The sequence below is a fragment of the Emys orbicularis genome, chromosome 8 (genome assembly GCF_028017835.1).
Source record: "Emys orbicularis isolate rEmyOrb1 chromosome 8, rEmyOrb1.hap1, whole genome shotgun sequence".
NCBI lineage: Eukaryota > Metazoa > Chordata > Testudines > Emydidae > Emys > Emys orbicularis.
Genome location: NC_088690.1, coordinates 83103226 through 83127066, shown reverse-complemented (window position 1 = coordinate 83127066; position 23841 = coordinate 83103226). Strand labels below are relative to the sequence as shown.

The 23841-nt window shown below is 44.0% G+C and overlaps 1 protein-coding gene across 2 annotated transcripts in view; it reads left to right on the top strand.

Moving 5' to 3' along the window:
- Positions 1–22651, top strand: part of SPDL1 (spindle apparatus coiled-coil protein 1) — a 55372-nt gene extending 32721 nt beyond the window's left edge. Inside the window, exons 9-12 of one of the 2 annotated variants that reach the window (XM_065409598.1) lie at positions 430–542; positions 6254–6441; positions 9290–9632; positions 22501–22651. In XM_065409598.1, coding sequence (XP_065265670.1) covers positions 430–542; positions 6254–6441; positions 9290–9632; positions 22501–22651 — 795 coding nt within the window. Of the gene's footprint in view, positions 1–429; positions 543–6253; positions 6442–9289; positions 9838–22500 lie in introns of those variants that run through there. The other variant, XM_065409597.1, reaches the window with a different exon arrangement.
- The last annotated feature ends 1190 nt before the right edge of the window (positions 22652–23841 follow it).

The following is a 23841-nucleotide window of genomic DNA, read 5'->3' as shown; positions in this document are numbered from 1 at the left end:
CTGACAGAGCTGAAGAAGGGGATCCGAGGGACAATTGATACTGTGACTGTCCCAGTTCTGGTATCAACAAGGAGACTTTTTCATTCTGTTGTTCACTAATCTACAGAATGTTTAGGTAGCTTACTCTATACTGGAAAAGGAGGGTAAATTTTTAATCAAGGCTTTTTGTGTACCTTTGAGACTGGAGGATCTTTTTCAGTTCTGGCTGCTTCTCTAAAACAAAACTTTGGATGAAAACACTCAAATGAAATGAAGCTCTTGATACCTCAAGTTTAAATCCCTTTATAAAGACTACCTAGCAGGTAGCTTTGTCTGCAGCGGTTGTATTAAAATTTTGATGAAACAGTGAAAACTGTAAATAGAATAGAACTAATGCACTTCTGAAAAAAATACTAGTTGACAATTTTTTGAACTCTTCCCTTGCATCAGAATTTATATGAGAACATGAAAGAATCAAAACCTTCTAGTAGCAGTTCAATAGGTGGAGAATTTGAAGATGGCTATTATACAGATCTGCTTCAAATGAAACTTGAGAACTCCAAGTAAGTGTGTGGGGGTTTAAAGCCTAGAAATAGAATTTTACATTTTTTGGTAATGTTTAAAAAAATACTTGTAATCTACATTAATTTACAGCTGTCTTACTCTCTGCCATTTCTTCGTTTGTCCATACGTATTCTGCTCTCAGTGCACATGGACCCCGGGTGCTCAAAATTGGAATCTTTAGGTCAACAGTGTCCTGCGTGTATCAGTAGCACAAAATACCGAGTGGCCCCAATGGCCCGTCAGTTATTTCTCACCACTCGTGACTGAGATGGAGCTCCTCAGTGCCCATGGATTTTTACACCTCCTTTTTTAAAATTACACTTAGCTGTGTGCATATTAGTTTTGAGTACAGTTAGTTAGGGTAACAGCCTGTTTGGTAAAATTCTGATAATTTTATTATTTGGAAGTTTTAACTTGCTTATTTTGTTTTGCTTTGTTAATTCTCCCTCCCCACCCGCCCCCAGTTCTTGGGAATGATCTATCTTAAGTCTTCTGGCTTTAAGTATTGCCCCTTTTGCCAGGCAGCAGTTCCAATAAATGATGGATACATGAGATGTCTGTTCTGTCTGGGGCATCCCTATTCCCCACAAATGTGCTCTGGTGCAGTCTTGAGATTTGGAGTTAACTGCTGCTAGTACAGAGGCCAGAGCATTGGATCACCTCAGCACAGTGCTTCAACATTGGTCATTATGGAACTAGCCTCATTGATACCACTCCCTTTAATGCTACCCAGTCTATATTAAATGCACCAATGCCAGGCATGCTGGCACTGTCAACCTACCCAGATGCTTTCCTGGCCAACAGAGGCTTATGGCCCTGTCCCTTGGTATTGAGAGAGGATGTAATAACGAGTTCTTCTTTGAGTGATTGTTCATGTCCATTCCAAGAAGGTGTGTGCGCGTGGCGTGGTGTGCACGCCAGCCGGAAGATTTTCCCCTAGCAGTGTCCATGGGATCGGCCTTGACGCCCCCTGGAGTAGCGCCTCCATGGCGCCTTATATAGGGGCCCGCTGACCCTCCACTCCCTCAGTTTCTTCTTACCGCCGGTGACAGCTAGGTGGAACTTTGCTCACTCTTGCAGCAAGCATAGCAGTGTCCAGTTTCAGTGTATATAATAGTTTCCTCTCTTAGTTTAGAATTAGAGTTAGTTGTAGATGGTTGATAGTTGTTGGGGGGGGGGGGGGGGGCCTTTCCCCCAAAGTACTCGTCGCCCCGCTGGGGCATGCCCAGGTCCCCAGGGTTTAAACTCTGCAAGGACTGCGGGAAGTTTATGCCGAAGAGTGACCTGCACTCTTCCTGTTTAAGATGCCTCAGAGAGGGCCACCAGAGAGACCGGTGCAGTATCCGTCCCAGGACTCTTAAGGACAGAGAGCAGAGACTCAAAGTGCTCCTGATGGCGGCGGCCTTACGGCCACACTTGGACCCCGAGCCGGTTGATCCGGCGCCCAGCGCCTCTTCCCTGGTGCGCAGTGCCCCGGCACTGGTAACAAGGCAGGAGGCCCAGTCCAAAACCTCTAAGTCCCGGCACCGGAGAAAGTGGGGACGTAGAAAATCGGCCTCCGTAAGGCACTGATCACCATCTCCGGTGCCCGCTAAAAAGAAGAGGCCGGTGAGGGGCCGATCACCCCACCAGGACTTTAAAAGGCCGGTGGCGTCCACAAGTGCAGGGGGACAAGCCGTGCCACAAACTCATCCTCCCATAGCTCTGTTGACTCCTGCCCCGGAGAGGGTGCGGTCGAGTCCGGACCGGTCGAGATCCCCGGACCTCAGCGAGGACGTGCGTCTCCCATCGACACCGGAGGCGTTCGAGGCGGCCTCTGACTTACTAAGCCTTCCGGTGCCGGCCTCTCCGCACCGGTGGAAAGAGCCGCCAACCATGGCCCTACCCCCAATACAATCAAGGGGCAAGCCAGCCATGATGTCGCCTCAGTCCCTGCCCCGCGCCACTCCACCGGCACTGGCGCAGAGGGAGCGTTCCCTGGCCCCGCGGCACCACTCCCCGGCGACAGTGGGTACTGCTTCCCCTAGGTCCTCCTATTCGAAGATCTCAGATTCGGAGGCGGAGTCCTACCACTCCAGTAGATCGAGGAGCAGGAGGTCGGCTTCGCAGGCGAGCCAACAACCTTACTCGCCACCCAGAGGATAGAATTTATAGGGGCAGTTCTGGACTCGACACACGCCAGAGTGTACCTGCCAGAGTCCAGGTTCTGGTCCATGTCCGAAATCATTCTCTGTCTCCAACGCTTCCCAACCACCACAGCAAGAAACTGCCTCAAGTTAATGGGTCATATGGCTGCGTGCACATATGTGATGAGCCCCGCCAGGCTCTGGCTGCGCCCCCTCCAGGCCTGGTTAGCGACCGTATACCGGCCGGCCAAGGACGCCCTAGACTCTGTGGTGATGCTCGCCCGAACGGTGCTGGATTCCCTCCAGTGGTGGCTTGACCCACGGGAGGTCTGCGCAGGAGTACCCTTCGCCAGCCCTCCCTATCCTTGGTAACAGATGCATCGGATCTGGGATGGGGGGCGCATCTGGGGAACCTCGGGACCCAAGGCCTTTGGTCACTAGAGGACCTTTCCTTACACATCAATGTCAGGGAGCTAAGGGCGGTGCGTCTAGCCTGTCTGACCTTCAAATCTCACCTGGTGGGCAGGTGCGTTTCAGTCCTCAGGGACAATACATCGGCGATGTTCTAGATCAACAAACAGGGGTGCACGCTCCTCTCCCCTGTGCCGGGAAGCCCTCGCGTTATGGGACTTTTGTGTACAGAACTCAATTCACCTGGCGGCATCCTACCTCCCGGGGGAACAGAACGGTCTGCCGGACGCCCTCAGCCGCTCGTTCCATGGTCACAAGTGGTCCCTTCGCCAGGATGTAGTACGCTCAATTTTCTGTTTCTGGGGCTATCCCCAGACAGACATGTTTGCCTTGAGAGAAAACAGGAAGTGTCGACGTTTCTGCTCTCTCATGGGGCGCAGTCCAGGATCCCTGACGGATGCCTTCCTCCTCTCGTGGGAAGGCGGCCTGCTTTACGCCTTCCCCCCAATTCCCATGATTCACAGGGTACTCCTCAAGATCCGCAGAGATCACGCTCGTGTCATCCTGATAGCGCCAGCGTGGCCGCGCCAACACCAGTACACGTCGCTCCTGCACATGTCCACACGGGCGCCCCTCACGCTGCCCCTGCACCCAGACTTGATCTCGCAGGATCGGGGCCATCTCCGCCACCCGAACCTGGAGTCGCTCCGCCTCACAGCCTGGATGCTCCATGGCTAAACCCTGTGGAGATGCAATGCTCTCAGCAGGTCAGGCAAGTCCTTCTCGGTAGCAGAAAACCCTCCACCAGGGCCACATACATGGCCAAGTGGAAGCGCTTCTCCATCTGGGCCGAACAGCAGGGACAGGCTCCATTGCTCGCCCCGATCCCTCTTATCCTGGACTACTTGCTTCATTTGAGACAGCTAGGACTTTCCCTCTCTTTGGTTCAGGTCCACTTGGCAGCCATCTCAGCGTTCCACCCAGGAGCGGAAGGTGGTTCAGTTTTCGCGAACCCATTGGTTGGTCGCTTCCTCAAGGGCCTGGACAGACTGTTCCTGCATACTCGGCAACCAGCACTGGCTTGGGACCTCAGTTTGGTCCTTTCCGCCCTCACAGGGCCCCCCTTCGAGCCCCTGGCTACATGCTCTCTGTTATATCTCTCATATAAGGTTGCATTCCTAGTGGCTATCACCTCGGCCAGGAGGGTGTCGGAACTCAGAGCACTGATGTCCGAGCCTCCATACACTGTCTTCCACAAAGACAAAGTCCAACTCAGGCCACACCCGGCGTTCTTTCCGAAGGTGGTCTCCCAATTCCACATGGGTCAAGACATTTTTCTCCCTGTGTTCTACCCTAAGCCACACTCCTCCGGCATGGAGCGTAGGCTGCATTCCCCAGATGTCCGCAGGGCCCTGGCATTCTATATTGAAAGAACCAAGCCGTTCAGGAAGTCAACCCAACTCTTTGTTGCCATGGCCGACAGTATGAAGGGACTCCCTGTCTCGTCACAGCGGATCTCCTCATGGATCACGGCCTGCATCCGAGAATGCTACGGTTGGGCTAACGTGCCTGCCCCGCCGATCACGGCCCACTACACAAGGGCACAGGCCTCCTCTGTGGCGTTCCTGGCTCAGATCCCAACACAGGAAATATGCAGAGCTGCCACGTGGTCCTCAATCCACACATTTACATCGCACTATGCCATCATACACCAGGCCAGAGACGATGCAGCCTTCGGCCGCGCAGTGCTCCAATCCGCAGTGAACTCTGACCCCACCGCCTAAGATCAGGCTTGTGAGTCACCTGCTTGGAATGGACATGAACAATCACTCACAAAAAGGTAGGTAATCATTTTTTCTTCTTTAACTGTTCTTCGAGATGTGTTGTTCATGTCCATTCCAATACCCACCCTCCTGCCCCTCTGTCGGAGTGCCGGCAAGAAGGAACTGAGGGGGTGGAGGGTCGGTGGGCCCCTATATAGGGCGCCATGGAGGCGCCACTCCAGGGGGCGCCAAGGCCGACCCCACAGACGCTGCTAGGGGAAAATCTTCCGGCTGGCATGCACTCGCGGCGCGCACACACCTGCTTGGAATGGACATGAACAACACATCTCGAAGAACAACAGTTACAAAAAGGTAGGTAACCGTTTTTTATCTTAAAATCTCCTCTGCTCTCCATAGGGCTACAGATCCCTTCCATGTTACTGAAGCCCTTTTATCTCATTGGCTTAGAGTGCCTCCCCAGGGACAATGCCCTCTAGGATTCCTTTGCAGCCTGGCTTCAGCATGCCCCTTCTTTAACACCTAGAATGTTCATTTTCGTCTTTGTTTTGTTAACCTTTTATATTAGTCTCTCTTGGTCCAGGAAACCGAAATCTTTTATTGATGTGATTGTGAAAGACATTGTGTGGCTTTTACTACTACTCTAGGGTTTCTTAGTTTTGATTGTCTTGGATTTTAGTTCTAGAGGTCCTTGGCTTTACTTTCATCCTTAGCTGTATATAAATTAATGCCATTGCCACCCCCAGTCTAAGGTTACATGTTACACAATTTTCTCTTTAATTTGAAATAAGTGTATCTAAAATATTATTGGGAACTTCCTTCTGGTTTGAAGTCCAGGTTTGATCATACAGAATAACAGTAGTATAGTCTTCTACTAAAATGACCCAATTTGGTACTGTATGCAGAGGAGCAAAGCCTCGGCTTCAGTGGAGCTATGATAATTTAGATCAGCCAGAGATCTGTCCCCCAGTCTTCAGTATTTAGTTCAAATGGACTACTCCCAGTCCAAACATTGCAAATACAGGCTCTGAAGTTGAATACAAAACTAAATTGTATTTGTCCATGCACAGGTTGTTATTTGGGAGGGAGGGTTCTCAGATTAAAGTTGTATTGTATAATTTTCACTACAGTGTTACATAACTGCTTGTTTAAGTACCTTGTGTTCTCCATTAATTAAACTATTATTCCTATTTGAGAAATGAAGAGACTTCAAAATTCAACTTTGGGTTGGGATTTTTCAAAGCTCCCTCGAGGATTTGGACTTCCAATTGCAGTTAATTGTTCTAAGAGGGTTTGAGCAACCAAATACTTTAGCTTTGAAAGCTCACTGTAAATTGTTACCTAATTTGACCCTTGTGAATTTCAAACGGGTCAATTCCTTTTCCTTCCCAGTAAGGAGACCGAAACTTTGAGAAACCAACTATCCTTACAGAGGATGAAGGCTTTATATGAGAGCCAGAGGGTTCTGGAGGTAGAAAGGAAGCTTTTTGCCAATGAGAGGCACCTGCAGGTATGCCAAAGTGAGAACATGAACTTGCGAGTTATGCTGGACGAGCTGAAAATGAAGTACGAACCTGAAGGTAACTATTTCTGATCACTAATAAAGTTGAACAAAATAAATACTTGAGCCTCTTTTGCTATAACTACTTTTTTTGTTGAGGCTTGAGTTTTCAACCAACTAAAAAGATTTCTTCAACCTGACCATAAACACTCTACTTAAACAAGTGACTGTAAAACATCCTGCTGTCTTGTAGGTTGCAGAACAGAAGTGATTTTTAAAACATTGCTTTATTGAAATGAATATATTGAATTAGTATACTGACTTTTAATTTAACAAGTCTGAAATCTGTGTGTGTGTGTGTGTGTGTGTGTGTGTATATATATATATATATATATATAGTTGTGCTATAGAATTCTGAAACTGAAACATGGAAATTCACAGCAAATAGTGAATAGAACTTTTGAAGCAGGATGCAAACTCTGGATGCTGGCATTTTTACCAGTCCAAGACACTTGGCCTACACATTACTCTGGAGATCTCTGAAGCAGCTCAGAGTTGTTTTTGAAAGTGAGGGTTGACCATGTAACTTTCTCCTTTTGTTAGAGAGAATCTGCCACAGCCATGCATACAAAGCAGTGGCTTAGCACTCTAACCTTGCGCATTATTATCCCAGCTTTTAAAGGCAAATTTTGTGTTGGAGCCCACCCCTTCCTATACTTCAGGCCCAAGCTCCCGCCTGAGCCACAGCTTCAAAGAGCTGTCTATACAGCTATTTTTAGAGCGCTAGCCTGAGCCAGAGTCTGTTGACCCAGAGTGGGAGGCTCACTGCCCATGGACTGTATAGCCATATCCACGGAGTACGAAATCTTTTGTGGTGCTGTTCACTGAATGGGTTTACCTGTTAAACTCTTTCCTTTTTATATGTCCCCCCCCTTCTACTCAATATGGCATAGTTGGCGAACAAAACATTTCTCCTCCACTAGAAAATGGTGGTCAGGTTGAATCTCTCTTGAATTCACAAAATCTTACCAGAAAGGAGTACGTGCTGGTTCAGTCTGACAAGGCTGCCATGTCAGTGCTTGTTCATACTCTAAGCTGGCTCAAACTGGGGAGAAGTCAGAATGCCACAGTAGTTCCTTATTGTGAGTGAATTCTTCCAGAATCTGCCTCACTGAGAAGCCTGTTGGGTGCTACTGTGTGGCCACTACAAAGCTTGTGTATACAGCTAATTGTTCAGCTCACATTTAATCCTACAACCGGAATTTGAAGGAGTCCCAGAGTCCACAGAGAGGTCAGCTATCTGAGGTACTGGCAGGAAGAGAAGTGCAAGCTCAGCTCTCTGCCAGTCCGAGACGCTGTCTCTAAAAAGGAAGCGTTGGTAATATTTTCTATTTTCTGTTGCCTGCAAGAATCTTTTACAGCTAAAAAGGCTTTTTAGCTGTAACTGTTGTCTTGTTTCAGCAGTGGAGCAAAGCCTAGTTCAGTGTGAATGAGAACTGTTGTGATTATTTCTAAATTTCCATTAGCTTCAAGCCGCCGGGTATGCTGATCTCTGTATAACCCTTAGTTTTTTTTCTCTTAGTTGTCTTGGGACAATTGCAAACTTTCTATGCATTTCTTGGAGCAGTTGAGATGTGTACACTGAAAGATTAGATTAGAGGGCACGGCGGGAGTGCTGCACCATTGTGACCGCGCCATAAGTACTCCTGTTCTTTTTGCGGCTACAAACTAACACAGCTGCTACTCTGAAACCATTTTGACCATGTGGAGTGGTTCAAAAATTGTTTTGAAAAGAACAGAACAGGTTTTCTGCCGAAGCATGTCAAAGTTGTGAATCCTGAGTTTGCATCTCCAGAAAGTTTACTAGAATTTGAGTTGCAATAAAAATATTTGAAGCATTTTTCATACCAGCTGTAACCAAGTGCCTTGTAAAATTACAGTGCACTGACTGAAAACAGATATAGTGCAAGTTCTTTCCTTATATTGCTAATAAATTAAAGCTTTCAATCAGTCTGAGGCATAGGCAAGAAAGATGCTTTCAGGTGACACAGTGGTTGAGAAAATGTGAAAAACGCAACAAGTCTGGGAACTACTGAGAATCTTCACAACAATAGTGGTAAAAGGATGCGAGGGGATGTAAGAACGAATTGCTAGATGAGTTAAGCAGGTGGCAGCAAATCTTTGACCATCTTAAAAATTATCTGGCTTCCAGGTCCCTTCAGAGTAGAAAAGTTTTAAAGATGGATTGATGGGGTCACGCTTCTTCATAACCATTTAAAAAAAAAAAAATCAGCATTTTTGAAAGTTAGGGAATTGGAAATCCCTAGGGTAGGGGAGGTCACACTTGCCCACCTAGAGATGAAACTATGGCCCACATGAAGAGTACTGCAAAGATAATAGGCAGATGTGTAGTGAAACAAATGTGGAAGAAGTCCATGGTCATGAAGAAAGGAAACTAAAGTTAGGAAATAGAGTACAGTTTGAGGTAGCTCCTTCTGCCTAAAAGAAGCACCTGCCTTTTATTTGAGCAGTACGTCATCAGTAAGTTTTAGCTACCAGGACAGCAGCCCAAATGTCAAAAGAATCAAAAAACATAAAAGGAGGTGTGTGAAGTTAGGTATATCTGCTTAAAAGGGTTTGGTGAAAGATTTTTAAAATAGAGGTGAGAGAGCGAAAGCAGAGGTACCAATTACGTCTTTGAATTTAAGTCTTTTGGGACTCTTAGATGTATGTTACTAAAAAGTCACTGTCTGTCTCTATCAGCGTGGAGGCAGCTAAACATCTTGGGATGGTCTGCATTAAACAAATTCTCACCTAAATAGATTCAATGCTATCTTGCTGGTTTCAGTAATTATACGAACATGTACGTTTATTTCAATTACCAACATGTTTCTTTGTATACAAACATAACTATCATTCTTCTCTAGAATTAATTAAAATCCCTAAAAGCATAAAAAGGAGGGAGAAGATTCCAGTGGACATGACTTCTGAACCTGGAGATAGCAAAAATGCTACAGTAGAGAAAACTACTCACTTTTCATCTCAAAATAAGGAAGAAAGAAAGATATGTACCAAGAACTTGGATCCAAGTGATGACCCTCAAAGAAAATATGTACTTGTGGCAGCACCAGTGAACATCACTCCGCTTCCAGCAACACAACAAAGGGCTGAACCCGAGAAGGATAGGAAAAGAGTTAAAATCAAAGAAGAGAACATCAAAGGTTCAAGTGAAAGAAATGGAAATAACTCTCTAACTCCAGCTGCCTCCAGGTCAGTGTCATCTTGTCTGTATGCTCATGGCAATCAGCGCAGACCTGCATCTGTTTTCTTTCGCTGCATGAACTATGCTATCTACTTCTTTATCTATTTTCTCAGTGTTGCATGCAGTGTAATTCCTCAGTTCCGGCTGCCTACACTCAACTTTTCAAAACCCTTTAAAAAGGCTAAAATGATTGCTAATGAAAATGACTCTTAGAATCATGAACCTGGATCTTGGGAATAACTGATATTTAATGTTTACTATTATTCAAAATATCAGTGTCAATTTGTATATCTTTAACTTAACCATGATAGATCAGACTTCATTTGCTCAGGCTTCAATATGAGGCTTCTTTTCGTGGGCAGTTTGAGGCTGCCATACAAAACTAACTATGGCAGGACTTTAGGGATTGCATTCCAATAGTACGAAAACTTGAGACTTAAAGTAAAACATAGCCTAAAATTTGCACTTCACAAAAAATGATTACCAGTAGCTTTCAAATGTCTTTTTACTATTCAAGGTCATGTTTTAATGGACTATGTAATAACACAACTTTTGTTTTGAAAACTAATATTTGTCAAAATTACTAAAACTTTCACTCTTATTCAAAATTTGAGTCATGATTGATAGAGACCTAGCACTGTGTACAGAGGTCCAACCTTTTTGTCTTTGTAAAAGGAATGCTACTTTCTGTTTGCTGATGCTCTGTTTTCTGTTCAAGCTAATATTCTCATGTGGGAGCATGTGTGAGAACATAGAAATCACTTGAAGGCTAATATTACACATTTGAGCTCTAATGATAGGTCAAAAAGTTACGTAAATAAAAATAATCAGAAAATGCTGGCTATCTCTAGTATTTCAGGTCAGGTTCTGCACACAATAGAGTGTAGCCATGTTGAGAAGATTGCTGAGTGAAGCCGTTCTGGAAGGAGGGTGGAATAGAATGTTGAGTGGAAAAAAGCTAAGTTTCCTTTAAAAAGTGTTCATTTTCCATGAGGTGTCCAGCTGCCTTACTATTTTGCTCTTTACCATGTTCTTGCCTCAGTCTTTCAAGTTAGAATGGAATATAACTCCCCATGGGGCAAGCTAGTTTGCCAGAAAATAATTGCTGCAGGAACGTGAGCCACTCCCTCTAACGTTGACTCTATCTCCTTTATAGTCCCCCTCAGAAACTTCCCCTTTTTTCCCTCCTCACTTGTTTCTGAAATATTTTTTTTCTTAGGCTTCTATTTAGCATTGTTCATAGTACAGTATAATGTTTTATATTGGAACCATATATACTACAATCAAACATAATACAAACTGTTTAAAAAACATATGGAAATCAGATACAAAACTATGCTGAATGAATGTTACGGTTGTGAGGTCAAAGTTAGGAAATGCTAGAAGTAAAGATTCCTGTGCAACCTCTTTATTGCTTCCTTGTGTGGATGTAATTAGAGGCAATTAAAATGGTGCGATCACAATTTTTTTTTTTTTTTTTTGCAAAACTCAAGTCTCATTTACTGCACTTCATAACTACTGTTTTATATTTACACTATTTAGAGAAGCTTTAAAATATAAATTCAGAGAAGATCTGATGAATAATAGAGGGATACACTGAGAAAGCACAATGGGGGTAACATTGAATCATCCCTGGGTTGGAAGAACTTGCAGGTTCCATTTTAATTAGTAGGTTAAATGGACTGGGGGTAAGAAGGCTTTGAACGATGATGGGGCTGTGGCTTGGGAAGTGGGGTTCCTGGAGGCATTACATATATGCAGAAGCATGGAAAAGGGCTTGGGTGAGAAGAAAATCAAGGTAGCCTCAAGTCTGTCATGAGAGGAACAGAGGGGAATATGGTAAGACAAAATCCGATATTGGCCAGGAAGTGCAGAAGGACTTAATGCTAGAAGATGATGCTTAGTTCTGCTATTTGTTGGCATTAGTTACTAAAGTACCTTTTTAATGGGTGAGAGTGGGCTTAATAACAAATTAAACTGTGACAACTGTCTGTTTCAACGCATGTGGAAAAGGTCACACAGATTCAGTTAAGTGCACGTACAACTTGTAAGAAATATAAGGAACTCAAAGGTAATTATTGGATGCACACTTCTGGCTTGTGTGGTATAATTCAGATATTGAATGTTTTGGTTTGGGGGGCACAATTTTGAGCTTCAAATGTAGTTAGAATAGAATCTCTCCCCTCCCAAACAGTCTTATGAGCTTATTGTCCAACTGATTTTAAGTAAATAGTCCTAAATACTGACTTCACATCCCTCATCTAGGAGGAAGGTGAGGAGGAATGAGCAGGAATGTCAAAAATTGGGAAGGCCCAAGAGGGCCAAATTGGTTATAATGGCTTTTGGAGTTTCGGGCCTCCTTTGGGGCCATCTTGCCTTATCTAGAAGGGAAGGAAACACTTAAAGCTGGATGTGAAAGAGGTGCCTCAGTATGACTAACTGATGAAGCAGCATCAGCAGGCTTTGGAGAAAGTAACATCCATAATTCATGGGTTAATGGAAGGCAGTTAAAATGTGTAGCATTTTTGAGGGTGAAAAGGTGGATTAGAGAAGTCAGCTGTGGGTTTGAAGGGAGGTTAAAGCCAAGGAGGAAAGTGTGTCTGACAAATGGAGGGTTTGGGGAGTAAAGGATGGGGGTGGAGGAATGAAGACTAAATAAAATCAAGCAAAATTTCTAATTTATGGGAAGACTTTTTATTTCTCCTGCACCTCTTTGTTGGCCTAGATAGCGCATAGATAAAGAAAAGAAAAATCAAAACTCTAAGGCTTTTGGCCTCTATAGTATTAAATCTTGGTTTTTTCTCCATGGTTTTCCTTTCCCAGCAAGAGGAAAGTGTTCTGACTCAGCTATTTTAATTTCATTTAACTCTTCCTTTTGGATTATTCTGATTGTGCCCCCTGCACCCCATAGTACAAACTCATTAGAGAACAGCAAGGCTTTCATTCCTGTTGGCAAAGTTCTATAAGCCTGTTTAGCTCATGATCCCCAGGGGGAGGAGCAACTGCTTTACTCGGTGTCTGTTCTTTGAAATTTGTGATGTTCCATCTTGAAGTTTTTAAATTGACTTTTTTCCTGAAATATCTTTCTGTGTAGGAGCCAGATTGCATGCTATTTTGGCAATACACAGTCCTTCATTCTCTGATTAGTTATCACTTCTCAGCTCTCTTCCATAAACTTGTTGTTTGTTTCACGATTTACTATAATGGGGCTTGGCAGAAGAAATAATGTGAAGGAGAAAGGAAGTTTACTTAGCAATAACCAGAGTTGAGATCACTTAATGTTCCCTATAGATACTTGCTGTACCATCCTCCTTTTACTTCCTTAGGGTGGAGAAGAACTGATGGTTAGGTAGAGAGGGTTTGTATATCTGACTTGTCAGTTGGCTTAATATATTTTTGTTTAGGTGAAAAGCTTAATTACCTGATGTGGGGGTGTGTGTGTGTGTGTGTGTGTGTGAAAAATATCTGAGTCATACAAGATGCAAGTTGATGTTTGCTTCAAGGTAGAAATAGTCTTAACAGAACTCTTGACTTGGGTACATGATACAGTAACATGTTGCAGCTTGAAACTTGCAGACATACGTGACGTTTTATTATTAGGGCCCTACCAAATTCACGGCCATGAAAAATGCGTCACGGATCGTGAAATCTGGTCTCTTTTGTGTGCTTTTACTCTATACAGACTTCACAGGGGAGACCAGCATTTCTCAAATTGGGGCTCCTGACCGATAAGGGAGTTGCATGAGGGTCACAAGGTTATTTTAGAGGGGTTGTAGTGTTACCACCCTTACTTCTGCGCTGCTTTCAGATCTGGGCAACCAGAGAGTGGTGGCTGCTGACTGAGGGCCCAGCTCTGCAGGCAGCAGCGCAGAAGTAAGGGTAGCAATGCCATACCATGCCGTCCTTACTTCTGTGCTGCTGCTGGTGGTGGCTCTGCTTTCAGAGCTGGGCTCCTGGCCAGCAGCCGCTGCTCTCCAGCTGCCCAGTTCTGAAGCCAGCGCTGCCGCCAGCAGCAGCAGCAGCACAGAATTAAGAGTAGCAGTACTACAACCTCCCCTACAATAACTTTGTGACACCTCCCTCCCCAATCCTTTATGAGTTAGGACCCCTAAAATTACACCACCATGACAGTTCTGATTTAAATAGTTGAAATCATAAAATTTACGATTTTTAAAATCCTATGACTGAAATTGACCTAAATGGACAGTGAATTTGATAGGGCCCTATTTATTATTTGTGGAGGCAGTTATCCAATACTGGGCCTATCTTGTAAAAGTTTCTGGCAATGTTTCACCAGGATTTGTAATGTAAGAATACTGGATTATAATTGGCCTTCTGTGTGTTTTGGCCTTCTACCAATTTTTTGTCAGAAAACTCAGCCATTTTTAAATTAATTGTGTGTGTGTGTGTGTGTGTGTGTGTATATATATATATATATAATGTGTGTGTGTGTGTATGTGTGTGTGTGTATGTATGTATGTATGTGTGTGTGTATGTATGTATGTATGTATGTGTGTATATATATATATAATATGAAAGCTTGGATTATTTGTGGAGTCAAACAAAAGCTCAGGCATAGTTTAACTGTTTATTTTTAATCAATTACTGTTCATCTGTTTGTTTACACTATAGAAACCACTGGCTAAACATCATTATCAAGAGATAATGAGCAGAGTAGCACACTTTCAATTCTCTGTCAGAGGGGCTCTTGTACAAGTTAAACTGCCTGAGGGACTTACAGGTAGTGGTCCAGAGGACATCAAGGGAAGGAGGGGTGTGGGAGCCATCAAGCAGAGGGAGCGCTAGCAAGAAGATACTTGGCAAGCAAAGCTCCCAGTATTACAGGAACATACTTGCTTTTTTAGATGAAGCTCATCAATCTAGCTGGACAGACTCCTTACCCAACCATGAAGTTTGTAAGATGGTTCTTAGAGTATATGTTGCTATGAGTGCATCCACCTCGGTACCATAGTTTGTGCCCGTGCGCTCTTGATTGGAGACTGGAAAGTAGTGCTCATGGGCCTGTGCCTGCACAGAACAACATCTCGTGTTATACATATCTATAAGAAGATATAGACAGGTACAAGCCAGCCGCCACTCAGTTCCTGCTCAACCGCCTATAGCTTGAGACAAAGTCTTTGCTGTTGGCAGTTTCAGCTTCTTGCCTTTTTCACCTTGTGGAAGTCTTTTTATTCATTATTGTTTTGTTTCCCAGTTATTTACTTTGGGTGTGTGGGGGTGTGCGCGCGCGCGCTTCTGGAGAGGGATTTTTTTCCCCTCCTACTTCTGGACCTTTATGCCAGAGCAAAATTTATGCCTCACACGTGTTTAAGTCCTACCACAGGTCTTTTCCCTGTAGTGATGGACATTTAAGTAGCCTGTGGTGTTTGGGGGACTCCCATATACCTCAAAATGCAAGGTCTGTCTGGGATGTAAGGGCAGGTCCAAAAAAGATTGTTTATAGTTTTAGGTCCAAAAAAGATGGGGAGGCTAGCATTAGATAGTTTATAGTTTTAGTGGTGGGATAAGTAACAGTTAAATAGTTATCCCTTATCTTATTTATTTTACCAAAAAATTTCCCCCCCTTTTCTCTGTATCTACCCTTAGTAGGAAGCTAGGTTTAGGCTCCCATAGACTGTCCCCTATTGCGTTTTGGAGACAGACTAATCCGGCATGCCTGGATCACTGGGTTTCAAACTGTCTGACTTGCAGACTTTCTATCCCCATACCTGACGGACATGCACAGTGCGTCCGGTGTCTCGGCGAGACACATTTCTCAAAAGTGTCCATATTGCCAAAACCTCACGGCCAGAACCAGGAGGGCAAGGGATCTCCAACTGAAATTGCTCATTATGGAGACCTTGGACCTTGAGTCTCAGACCCTTCCAGGCCAACAGTCTCCATCAGCAACCTCTGACAGAGGACCTGCTCCTACTGCCCCTCACCAGTAGCACTTACCTAAAAAGGCCACACAAAAGAGGGCTCAGACTTTTACTCGGAGGGAATCAGCTAAGAAGCAGCGATCCCCACCTGCCAAGTCTATCTCGAACCAATGGCACCGAGCACATCGGACTCTGAGACCCCAGGTCCTTCCGGCACTGGGAGCTCTCATAGAGCAAAGGACCCAAAGCGGGCAAGCTCTAACAGCGCCTCAGAGGGCACAATAAAGCCCTCCACATCAGCACCCACGGAACCGAAGAGGCGCTCAGCACCAAGCAGCACAGTGACGCCACCTGTGGTGCCTGCACAGCTTGGCATAAACCCCTCAGCACTGACACTTGTAATGTGTATGGCCGCAACGCTGATGTTGACACCGATGCCATCGGTACTGCACCAGTTCTTATGGCAATCAGATCTGCGGGAATCCTCAACCCCTGAGTTGCCGCTCTTCAGTACCGACAGCACTCCAACCTGGTCAGTACTGAGTCCACTGTCAACTTCACCTCGCTCAGCTCCACCTCTGTCAAGCGATAAGGATGAGGAAGACCGAGGAGAGTTTACACACCTCCTCACCCAAACCGGGGCCATCCCACCAATCGAATTACCCTGCAGATGAGTGCTCTTGGTCTGGGCACACATGGGCTCTGCCTCCGATGCCGTTCTTTCCCAACTGGCCTTATTGGGACCTGTGGGCGTAATACGGGGCCCAACATCGCAGACCTCCTATCCCATCAAGACCTACAGCTCTGCAGTCGCCACCACCATCTCCAGACACACATGAGGGAAGGGCAGAGGAAACAGAGAAATTCAGATCAGGAAGCCCTACCACCGGCTAACCTGTCGTCTTTGTCACCCGACGAAACAATAATTCCCCCACCACAGGGACAACTTCAATCAGTTCCAGGACCTTTTTAAGAGAGTAGCAGAATCTCTGGACATCTCAGGAGGAGCTACCAGAGTCACAGTACAATCTGTTGGCTATACTCCAGATATCCACCTCTTCCAAAATTGCATTGCCAATCAATGAGGCTATTATGGAGCCTGCCAAAACCATCTGGCAGATGCCCACAATAGCGCCACCTTCTTGCAAAAGATCTGATAAGAAATACTACATTCCATCCAAAGGCGCTGAATTCCTTTTTACACACCCCACACCAAATTCCCTGGTAGTGGAGGCTGTTAATGTAAGGGGGGAATCAGCACCAAGCCAGAACAACTCCTTACAACAAGGACTGAAAGAGGCTAGACCTCTACAGTCGCAAAGCATATTTGTCTGGCACGCTACAGTTCCGCATAGCAAACTCTGCATCTTTACTACCCAGGTACACTCACACTGTCTTTTCAAAGATATCTGAACGTATTGACCATTTGCCAGATGAGAGGAAAGAACAGTTTAAAGTCAGAAGGCCACCTCATCGCCAGGGCAGCACTACAGGCCTCACTGGACTCTGCAGACATGGCTGCACAGTCAATAGCAACATGTGTGGTCATGCGCTGTGCATTTTGGTTACATCTCTCCGGCTTTCCCAGGGAATTCCAGTCGACAGTGGAGGATCTGCCCTTTGAAGGCCCAAAGTTGTTTGCGGCCAAAACAGATGAGTCCCTTCACACCCTCAAGGACTCAAGGGCAACCTTAAAATCTCTGGGCATCTATACACCTGCAAATAAAAAGAAACAGGGCAGGTATTGTACACAAAGATCCACTTAATGCTGTACTCGCAACCCCACAAGCAGTATGATTAACTGCATAAACAAAGATGTCGGCAAAACCAAGGTCAACCCTCGACATCTCAGCAGTCCACTCCAGACAGCAATTTTCAAGGTGTGATCAAGGGCACAAGACCACCATGCTCTCTAACTCCGGAAACAGAAATAGTCTCCTGTCAATTCGGAGATAGCTTGTCACGATTTTACCAAGTCTGGAACACCATCACAACAGAGAGATGGGTTTTAGAAATTTATCCAAAAGGGTTACTCCATCCCCTTTACCTCTATTCCACCTATCCATTCTCCCCCCCCTGCCCCCTCCAATCCCTCTTCAGAGACTCCTCTCACGAGCACCTGCTGCAACAGGAAATAAATCACCTCGTACAACTCGGTGCCAAGGAACCTGCATTGCAACACCGGGGCGGGAGGGGGCGGTTTGCATTGTTTTTTAACACAGAAAAAGACTGGCAGGTGGAGACCCATCTCAGATCTACAGAAACTCAACCAATTCGTAAGAACACAATGTTTCAAAATAGTAGCACTATCTACAATAATTCCAGTGTTAGAGAAGGGAGATTGTCTCTTGATCTGGAGGACTCATATTACCATCCACCCGTCACACAGAAGATTCCTGAGGTTCACCTTAGGGAAACATTTCCAATACAAAGTATTACCCTTCGGCCTGTCCTCCGCTCCAAGGGTTTTTTCCAAAGTTCTAGCTCTCATGGCGGCACTCTCTAAATAGACGCCACACAGAGTAAAATGGTGAACACAACCAAAGAACGTCTGTACAGGAGTCCCATTTGAAATGCATGCAATCACTTTCTACCTCTAATTAAAAACACAGCCATCAGGATCCTCACGGACAATATACCATGCATGTTTTACATAAACCACCAAGGGGATAGCACAATCATACTCCCTATGCACAGAAGCAATACAACTTTGGAATTGGTGCATCAACAACCACATCAACATATCAGCATCCTACCTTCCGGGATTTCAGAACACAACAGCAGATGCCCTAAACAGAGTTCTCACAAACCCACGAATGGGAGATGGATCTCAGAATTCTACATGCCATATTCAAACTGAGGATTTCCCACCATAGACCTCTTTACAACAGCACAGAATACCAAGTGCCCACAATATTGCTCCAGAGCGGGATTGGGACACTGCTCCCTAGGTGATTATTTCCTCATCTAATGGGATGTGCCACTGATGTATGCATTCCCTCTGACCCCACTCCTAAACCAGGTCATTCTCAAGACCAAGGAGGACAAATCCAGTGTCATTCTGATAGCTCCTACATGGCCCAGACAAACATGGTTTCCATATCTCCTTCAGATGGCGGTGAGCCCGCCTCGAACCCTTCCCCTAGTACCTCACCTTCTATCACAATATGCAGGACACGTCTGCCACTCCACCTCACAGCCTGGTTACTCCATGGCTGACTGTGGTTGAGGAGGCCTGTTCAGATGAAGTAAAAGATATATTAATGAACAGTCGGAGAGTGAGTACAAGGAAGACCTATATCCATAAGTGGAAATGATTCAGTGTTTGGTGTCAAGATAAACAGATCTTACCAACATCTTGCCCTCTACCAAGGGTCCTGGACTACATACTATAATTAAAAAAACCGGGGCTCTCCACAAGCTTCAGCAAGGTACACTTGGCAGCTATTACCTCTTTCTACGACAAAGTGGATTGAGCCACTATATTTGCCCACCCAATGATTAAACGCTTTCTTAAGGGCATTGAGAATGCCTACCCCACAATAAGGAACCCTTTGCCCATGTGGGAGCTCAAACTTGTCCTACATGGGCTTATGGGAAAACCATTTGAGCCACTCGCCATATACTCACTCCTCCACTTATCCATGAAGGTGGCCTTACTTATTGCCATTACATCCGCCAGAAGGCTGGGAGAACTAGGGGCATTACTGGCACACACCCCATACACAAATTTCTTTAAAGACAAAGTTGCCTTAAGACCACACCCCAAATCCCTACCCAAAATCTCCTCCCCCCCTTCATCTGAATCAGCCTATCTACTTATCTGTGTTTTTTTCCCAAACCAGATGCAAACGGAAGGGAGGCATCACTCCCACACGCTGTTCGTTCATCGAGCTCTAGCTTTCTACATTGAAAGAACAAAACCATTTAGAAAATCTCCAAGACTATTTGTTGCTATAACAGCTTCTCCTATTGTTCTATCGCAAAATAGAGACTATCTAAGTGGATATCAGGATGTATCCACCTCTGTTATCAAAACTCTCATCTGCCAGTCCCAATGAACTCTACCAGAGTACTTTGGACATCAGTAGCCTTCCTCAATAATGTCCCTATGGTTGACATTTGCAGAGCAGCAACTTAGGCATCAGCCCATGCATTCACGAAACACTATGCCTTAGAGCAACAATCAGCTTTGGACACTCGCTTTGGACTCAAGGTGTTATCTGCCATACATACTGCAACTCTGAAGCCCCTCTTCTCCCCCCGCCCCCCCACTGAGGGGCACTGCTCAACAGTCACCTAAAGTGGAGCACCCACAGGGACACTCCTCGAAGAAGAAAAGGTTACTCACCTTGTGCCATAACTGAGGTTCTTCAAGATGGTGATTCCTGTGGGTGCTCCACAAGCCCTCCCTCCTCCCCTCCCTTTAGAGAAACTGCATGAAACTCCAGCGTAGAGAAGGAACAGAGGGACGGTTGACTGTGCACCACTATGTAACCACTCAGAGCAGCACAAAATGGCAATGGCGCATGCGCGGACCAACCGGGTGCAGCTACCACAAATCTCCGATTACAAGCGCAGGGCATGAAGACACCTAAAGTGGAGCACCTGCAGGGACAACCATCTCGGAAAACCTCAGTTACTGAACATCGTGAGTAACCTCATTTGCAGAAAGAATGAAGGGCCAATGTATTTCTCTGCAGTAGTTGTCAAAGTGAGTTTTGGGTTGTATTTTGACCTGTTAGGAAATAATTGGGGCACAGTCCTCCACTAGAGCTCAGTCCATGTCTACTAAAAGATGTTCCCAGAGCAGAAATCTGCAAGACTGCAACTTGGTCTTCTCTTCAGACCTTTGCCAAGCCTAATGCCACCTTACCTGCTTCCAGAGACAACCCTGCCTTTGGTGATGCAGTTCTCTCAACAGTTCTTGACTTACCTTCCCAGTACCCACCACCTTTTGAATTACTGCTTGGGAGTCTCCTATGGGGGAGTGCCCACAGAGACACGTACTCGAAGAAAGAGAGGTTACTTACCTTACAGTAACTTGTCCCTGTGGGAGCTCCACCTCCCTCCTTCCCCTCTGCTATGGAGTCTCTGGCTTTGTTGCTGTGAAGGAACTGATTGGTGATGGGCTCGCACCTGCCTATTATCCCCTTGTTTGGATCACAAAGTGTTCTGCGCAGGTGTGGCCTGCAAGCAGTACTTTGCATTTTCCTTTCAAGAGCGTATGGGCACTTGCATCCTATGGGGGGACAAAAACCATCTAAAAGAATTCAAATTGCTGTAAGATAAGAAATCTCTCCTTTGTTAACTTGTAAAGATTACACAGGGAGCCTAGCTCTTGGCCTGCAGTTTTGAGGCTTATTGAAGGTGAGAAATGAGTGTTTTCAGGGACTTGTGTGCAGCATACCACAACTGGTGATAATTTTATGCCATTATATTTGGTGTAAAAACTAAGTGGGATGTTTTGCAGATAGATGGGGTCGGGTGAGGACTCTAGAAGTCAGGTTCGCGTTCCAATAAAGCTTTTCAAGTCCCCAGAATTAGATTTCTTTACCCAAATGTGTGGATCTTATGCTGTTCCTCCCTTTCCATGGCAAGTGATCTCTGACAACTGCAGCACTTGTTTACATGGGAAAAATAATAGGAAAACCATTTGCATTGAAAATGGCTATATAGCAGCAGTAAATGAGGGGCCAGCGCCATATGATGGGCAAGACCTATTGGAGAATAACTGAATAATTCCTTCTATATGTTGGAAATGGATTACAAGCAATATGACTCAACATGACATGTCTGATGTACTGAAAGTTGACAAGCTTGTAAAAAATCAATTATAATCGTTAGCTTAATTAGTTATTATGCAGTTTGAAAACTTGTGTAGTTGTAGCTTGAAGTCTGAGAACCTGTCTTAATGGAGGTCTTACACCTTACAGTGTGGCAGCCAACATTCTCTCCCCCCCCCCCCCCCATTTAGACTACAGGCAGATTAAAAACATAGCTTTGGCAAATTATGATAAACTTTGAGACCAAATAAGTCAATAAAAACTGATTGAGCTTTCAAGGTGTTCATGGCCATCAGGACAGAGGCTACTGTAGCAGAGAGACTGGATGGAAATTGGAGTACTTGTGGTACCTTAGAGACTAACAAATTTATTTGAGCATAAGCTTTTGTGGGCTACAGCCCACTTCTTCGGATGCATAGAATGGAACATATATTGAGGGGAGATTTTATTTATATATATATATATATATATATATATATATATATATATATATATATATATATATATATATATATATATATATATATAATATGAAAAGGTGGGAGTTGTCTTACCAACTCTGAGAGGCCAATTAAGTAAGAGGGGGAAAAAAACTTTTGAAGTGATCTAGATAGCCCAGTACAGACAGTTTGATAAGAAGTGTGAGAGTACTTACATGGGGAGATAGATTCAATGTTTGTAATGGCTCAGCCATTCCCAGTTTCTATTTAAATTGTTTGTACAGAGTTTGGCCCTATATTTTTGTCTGTTACAATACAAAAGTTGAATTATAGCTTTAACACATTACATACGACCATATAGTGGCAAATCAGGAACTGATAGGTAGCGTTCTCCTGGAACTTGTGCTTTTCTGTGTGACTTGTGTTCATTTTTTTTTTGTTCCACGTATGGCATGATTTTGTTTCCATGCTGATAACCAGTTACCATCTTCAATCATCAGTTTCAAACTGGTTCAGTAGATCAGACAAATTGGAAACCAAAAGCTTTTTAAAGTGGCAAAGTAAAGATGGGGAACATTGCTATGTGAATTCAAAACAGTTTTGATGTTTTCAAATCTTGTAGTAAAAATACTAGCTGACCTCACTTTCTCTTGTGGATAGGGCAATTGGTATTCCATTTTGCTGCTTGATCTAAGTTAAAATGAGACCCTCAGCCTTGATTTTCTTCTTTAATTAAATATGTATTTAGAATGGATGCTTTGCCTGTAGGTTAACAGATGGATCCAGACTTGAAACTGTGGAAAATGAAGACCTGAGTGAAAAAACAATCAAGCCTGAGAAGAAAACACGAAAGAAAACATACACTACATTATATGTGTCTTCTAAACCAACTCCTGAAACACAATGTCCTCAGCAATAAAACTCAGTTTTTCCAGAGCAAATCTGGAAACTTAGTCTTGCCTTAAAGATTCTGTTGTGAAGCAATGAATACATAGTGTACCATTTTTAATGTACATATACTTTGCATTTTAAGAAACCTGTGTATCTGCCTTCGGTTTCATGAACAATTATTAATATTATGGCTTGTATTATGCAGGGCTCTCACCATCCCTATTTGGTTAACCTCAGAAGTGCCACAAAAATAAATTCTCTTTGGTAACTTGACCCAAAATGTTGTCTCATCCTGAATTTTAGTTAAGACCCTAATCATTAGTAGTTTTGGGTTTCCAAAAGTGTAGCTCAGTTTAGAATGACTAGAGTTGACTATGGACATCCTGTGAAGCTATATAATAAATACAGGTGTAAACCGAGTAGGACTGCATATTTCTCTAGTGAATAAAATATTGTGACACTGGACTGATGGAAGGGAAGATAGAGAGAGAACAATAAATACTAATGTTGTTAAATTCCTAAAGGTTGTTTTAATTGTTTTAAATGGGCACCTTTCAAAGCTACATTTTCCCCCAGTGTGTAGCAATTTCTGATTTTTCAGCACACCCTATATACTTAAATCCCACATTTAACATCCTCTTTAAAAGTCATATGAACGTGGGGTGCATTTGAAATGCTAGGAAGGATCTTATAAATGTACCAGCAATTAAAATAAACCTTGCTTTATTCCTTTTGAAGGTGTCGATAAATGTTGCATTGTATGACAAAGTGCTTAGTTTTCTAAATGTAAAATTCTAAAAAAAAAAAAAATTCAGGAAATCTTTTTGTAATATTCTGTGTGTAAAAACTGACTATGTACTAAAAGTTTATTACTGCTGTTAATGTAATTACTTTTTTCTGTTTAATTTTATTTGTAGAATACAAAACGTGTAAGCTTTCTGTAACAATAAATGGATTATTGCAACTTGCACATTGTACTTGGGAATAAATATGCAGATAATGTGCAGGTTAATTCTAATGGATGTTTGTGTTCCCAATTAAGACTTCTAAACTACTTAATTAAATTTGAAGTATGATAATTGCTACAGTTGCTCTGGTTCCCCCTAGTGGCTAATTCAGCCCATACAAGTTCTTGCCAATAGCCTTTGTACCTAAGATTTCTGAAAGTCTTAGTTGGGAAATTATTCCAGTAGTTTTTACCCACTGATAAACTTGTTG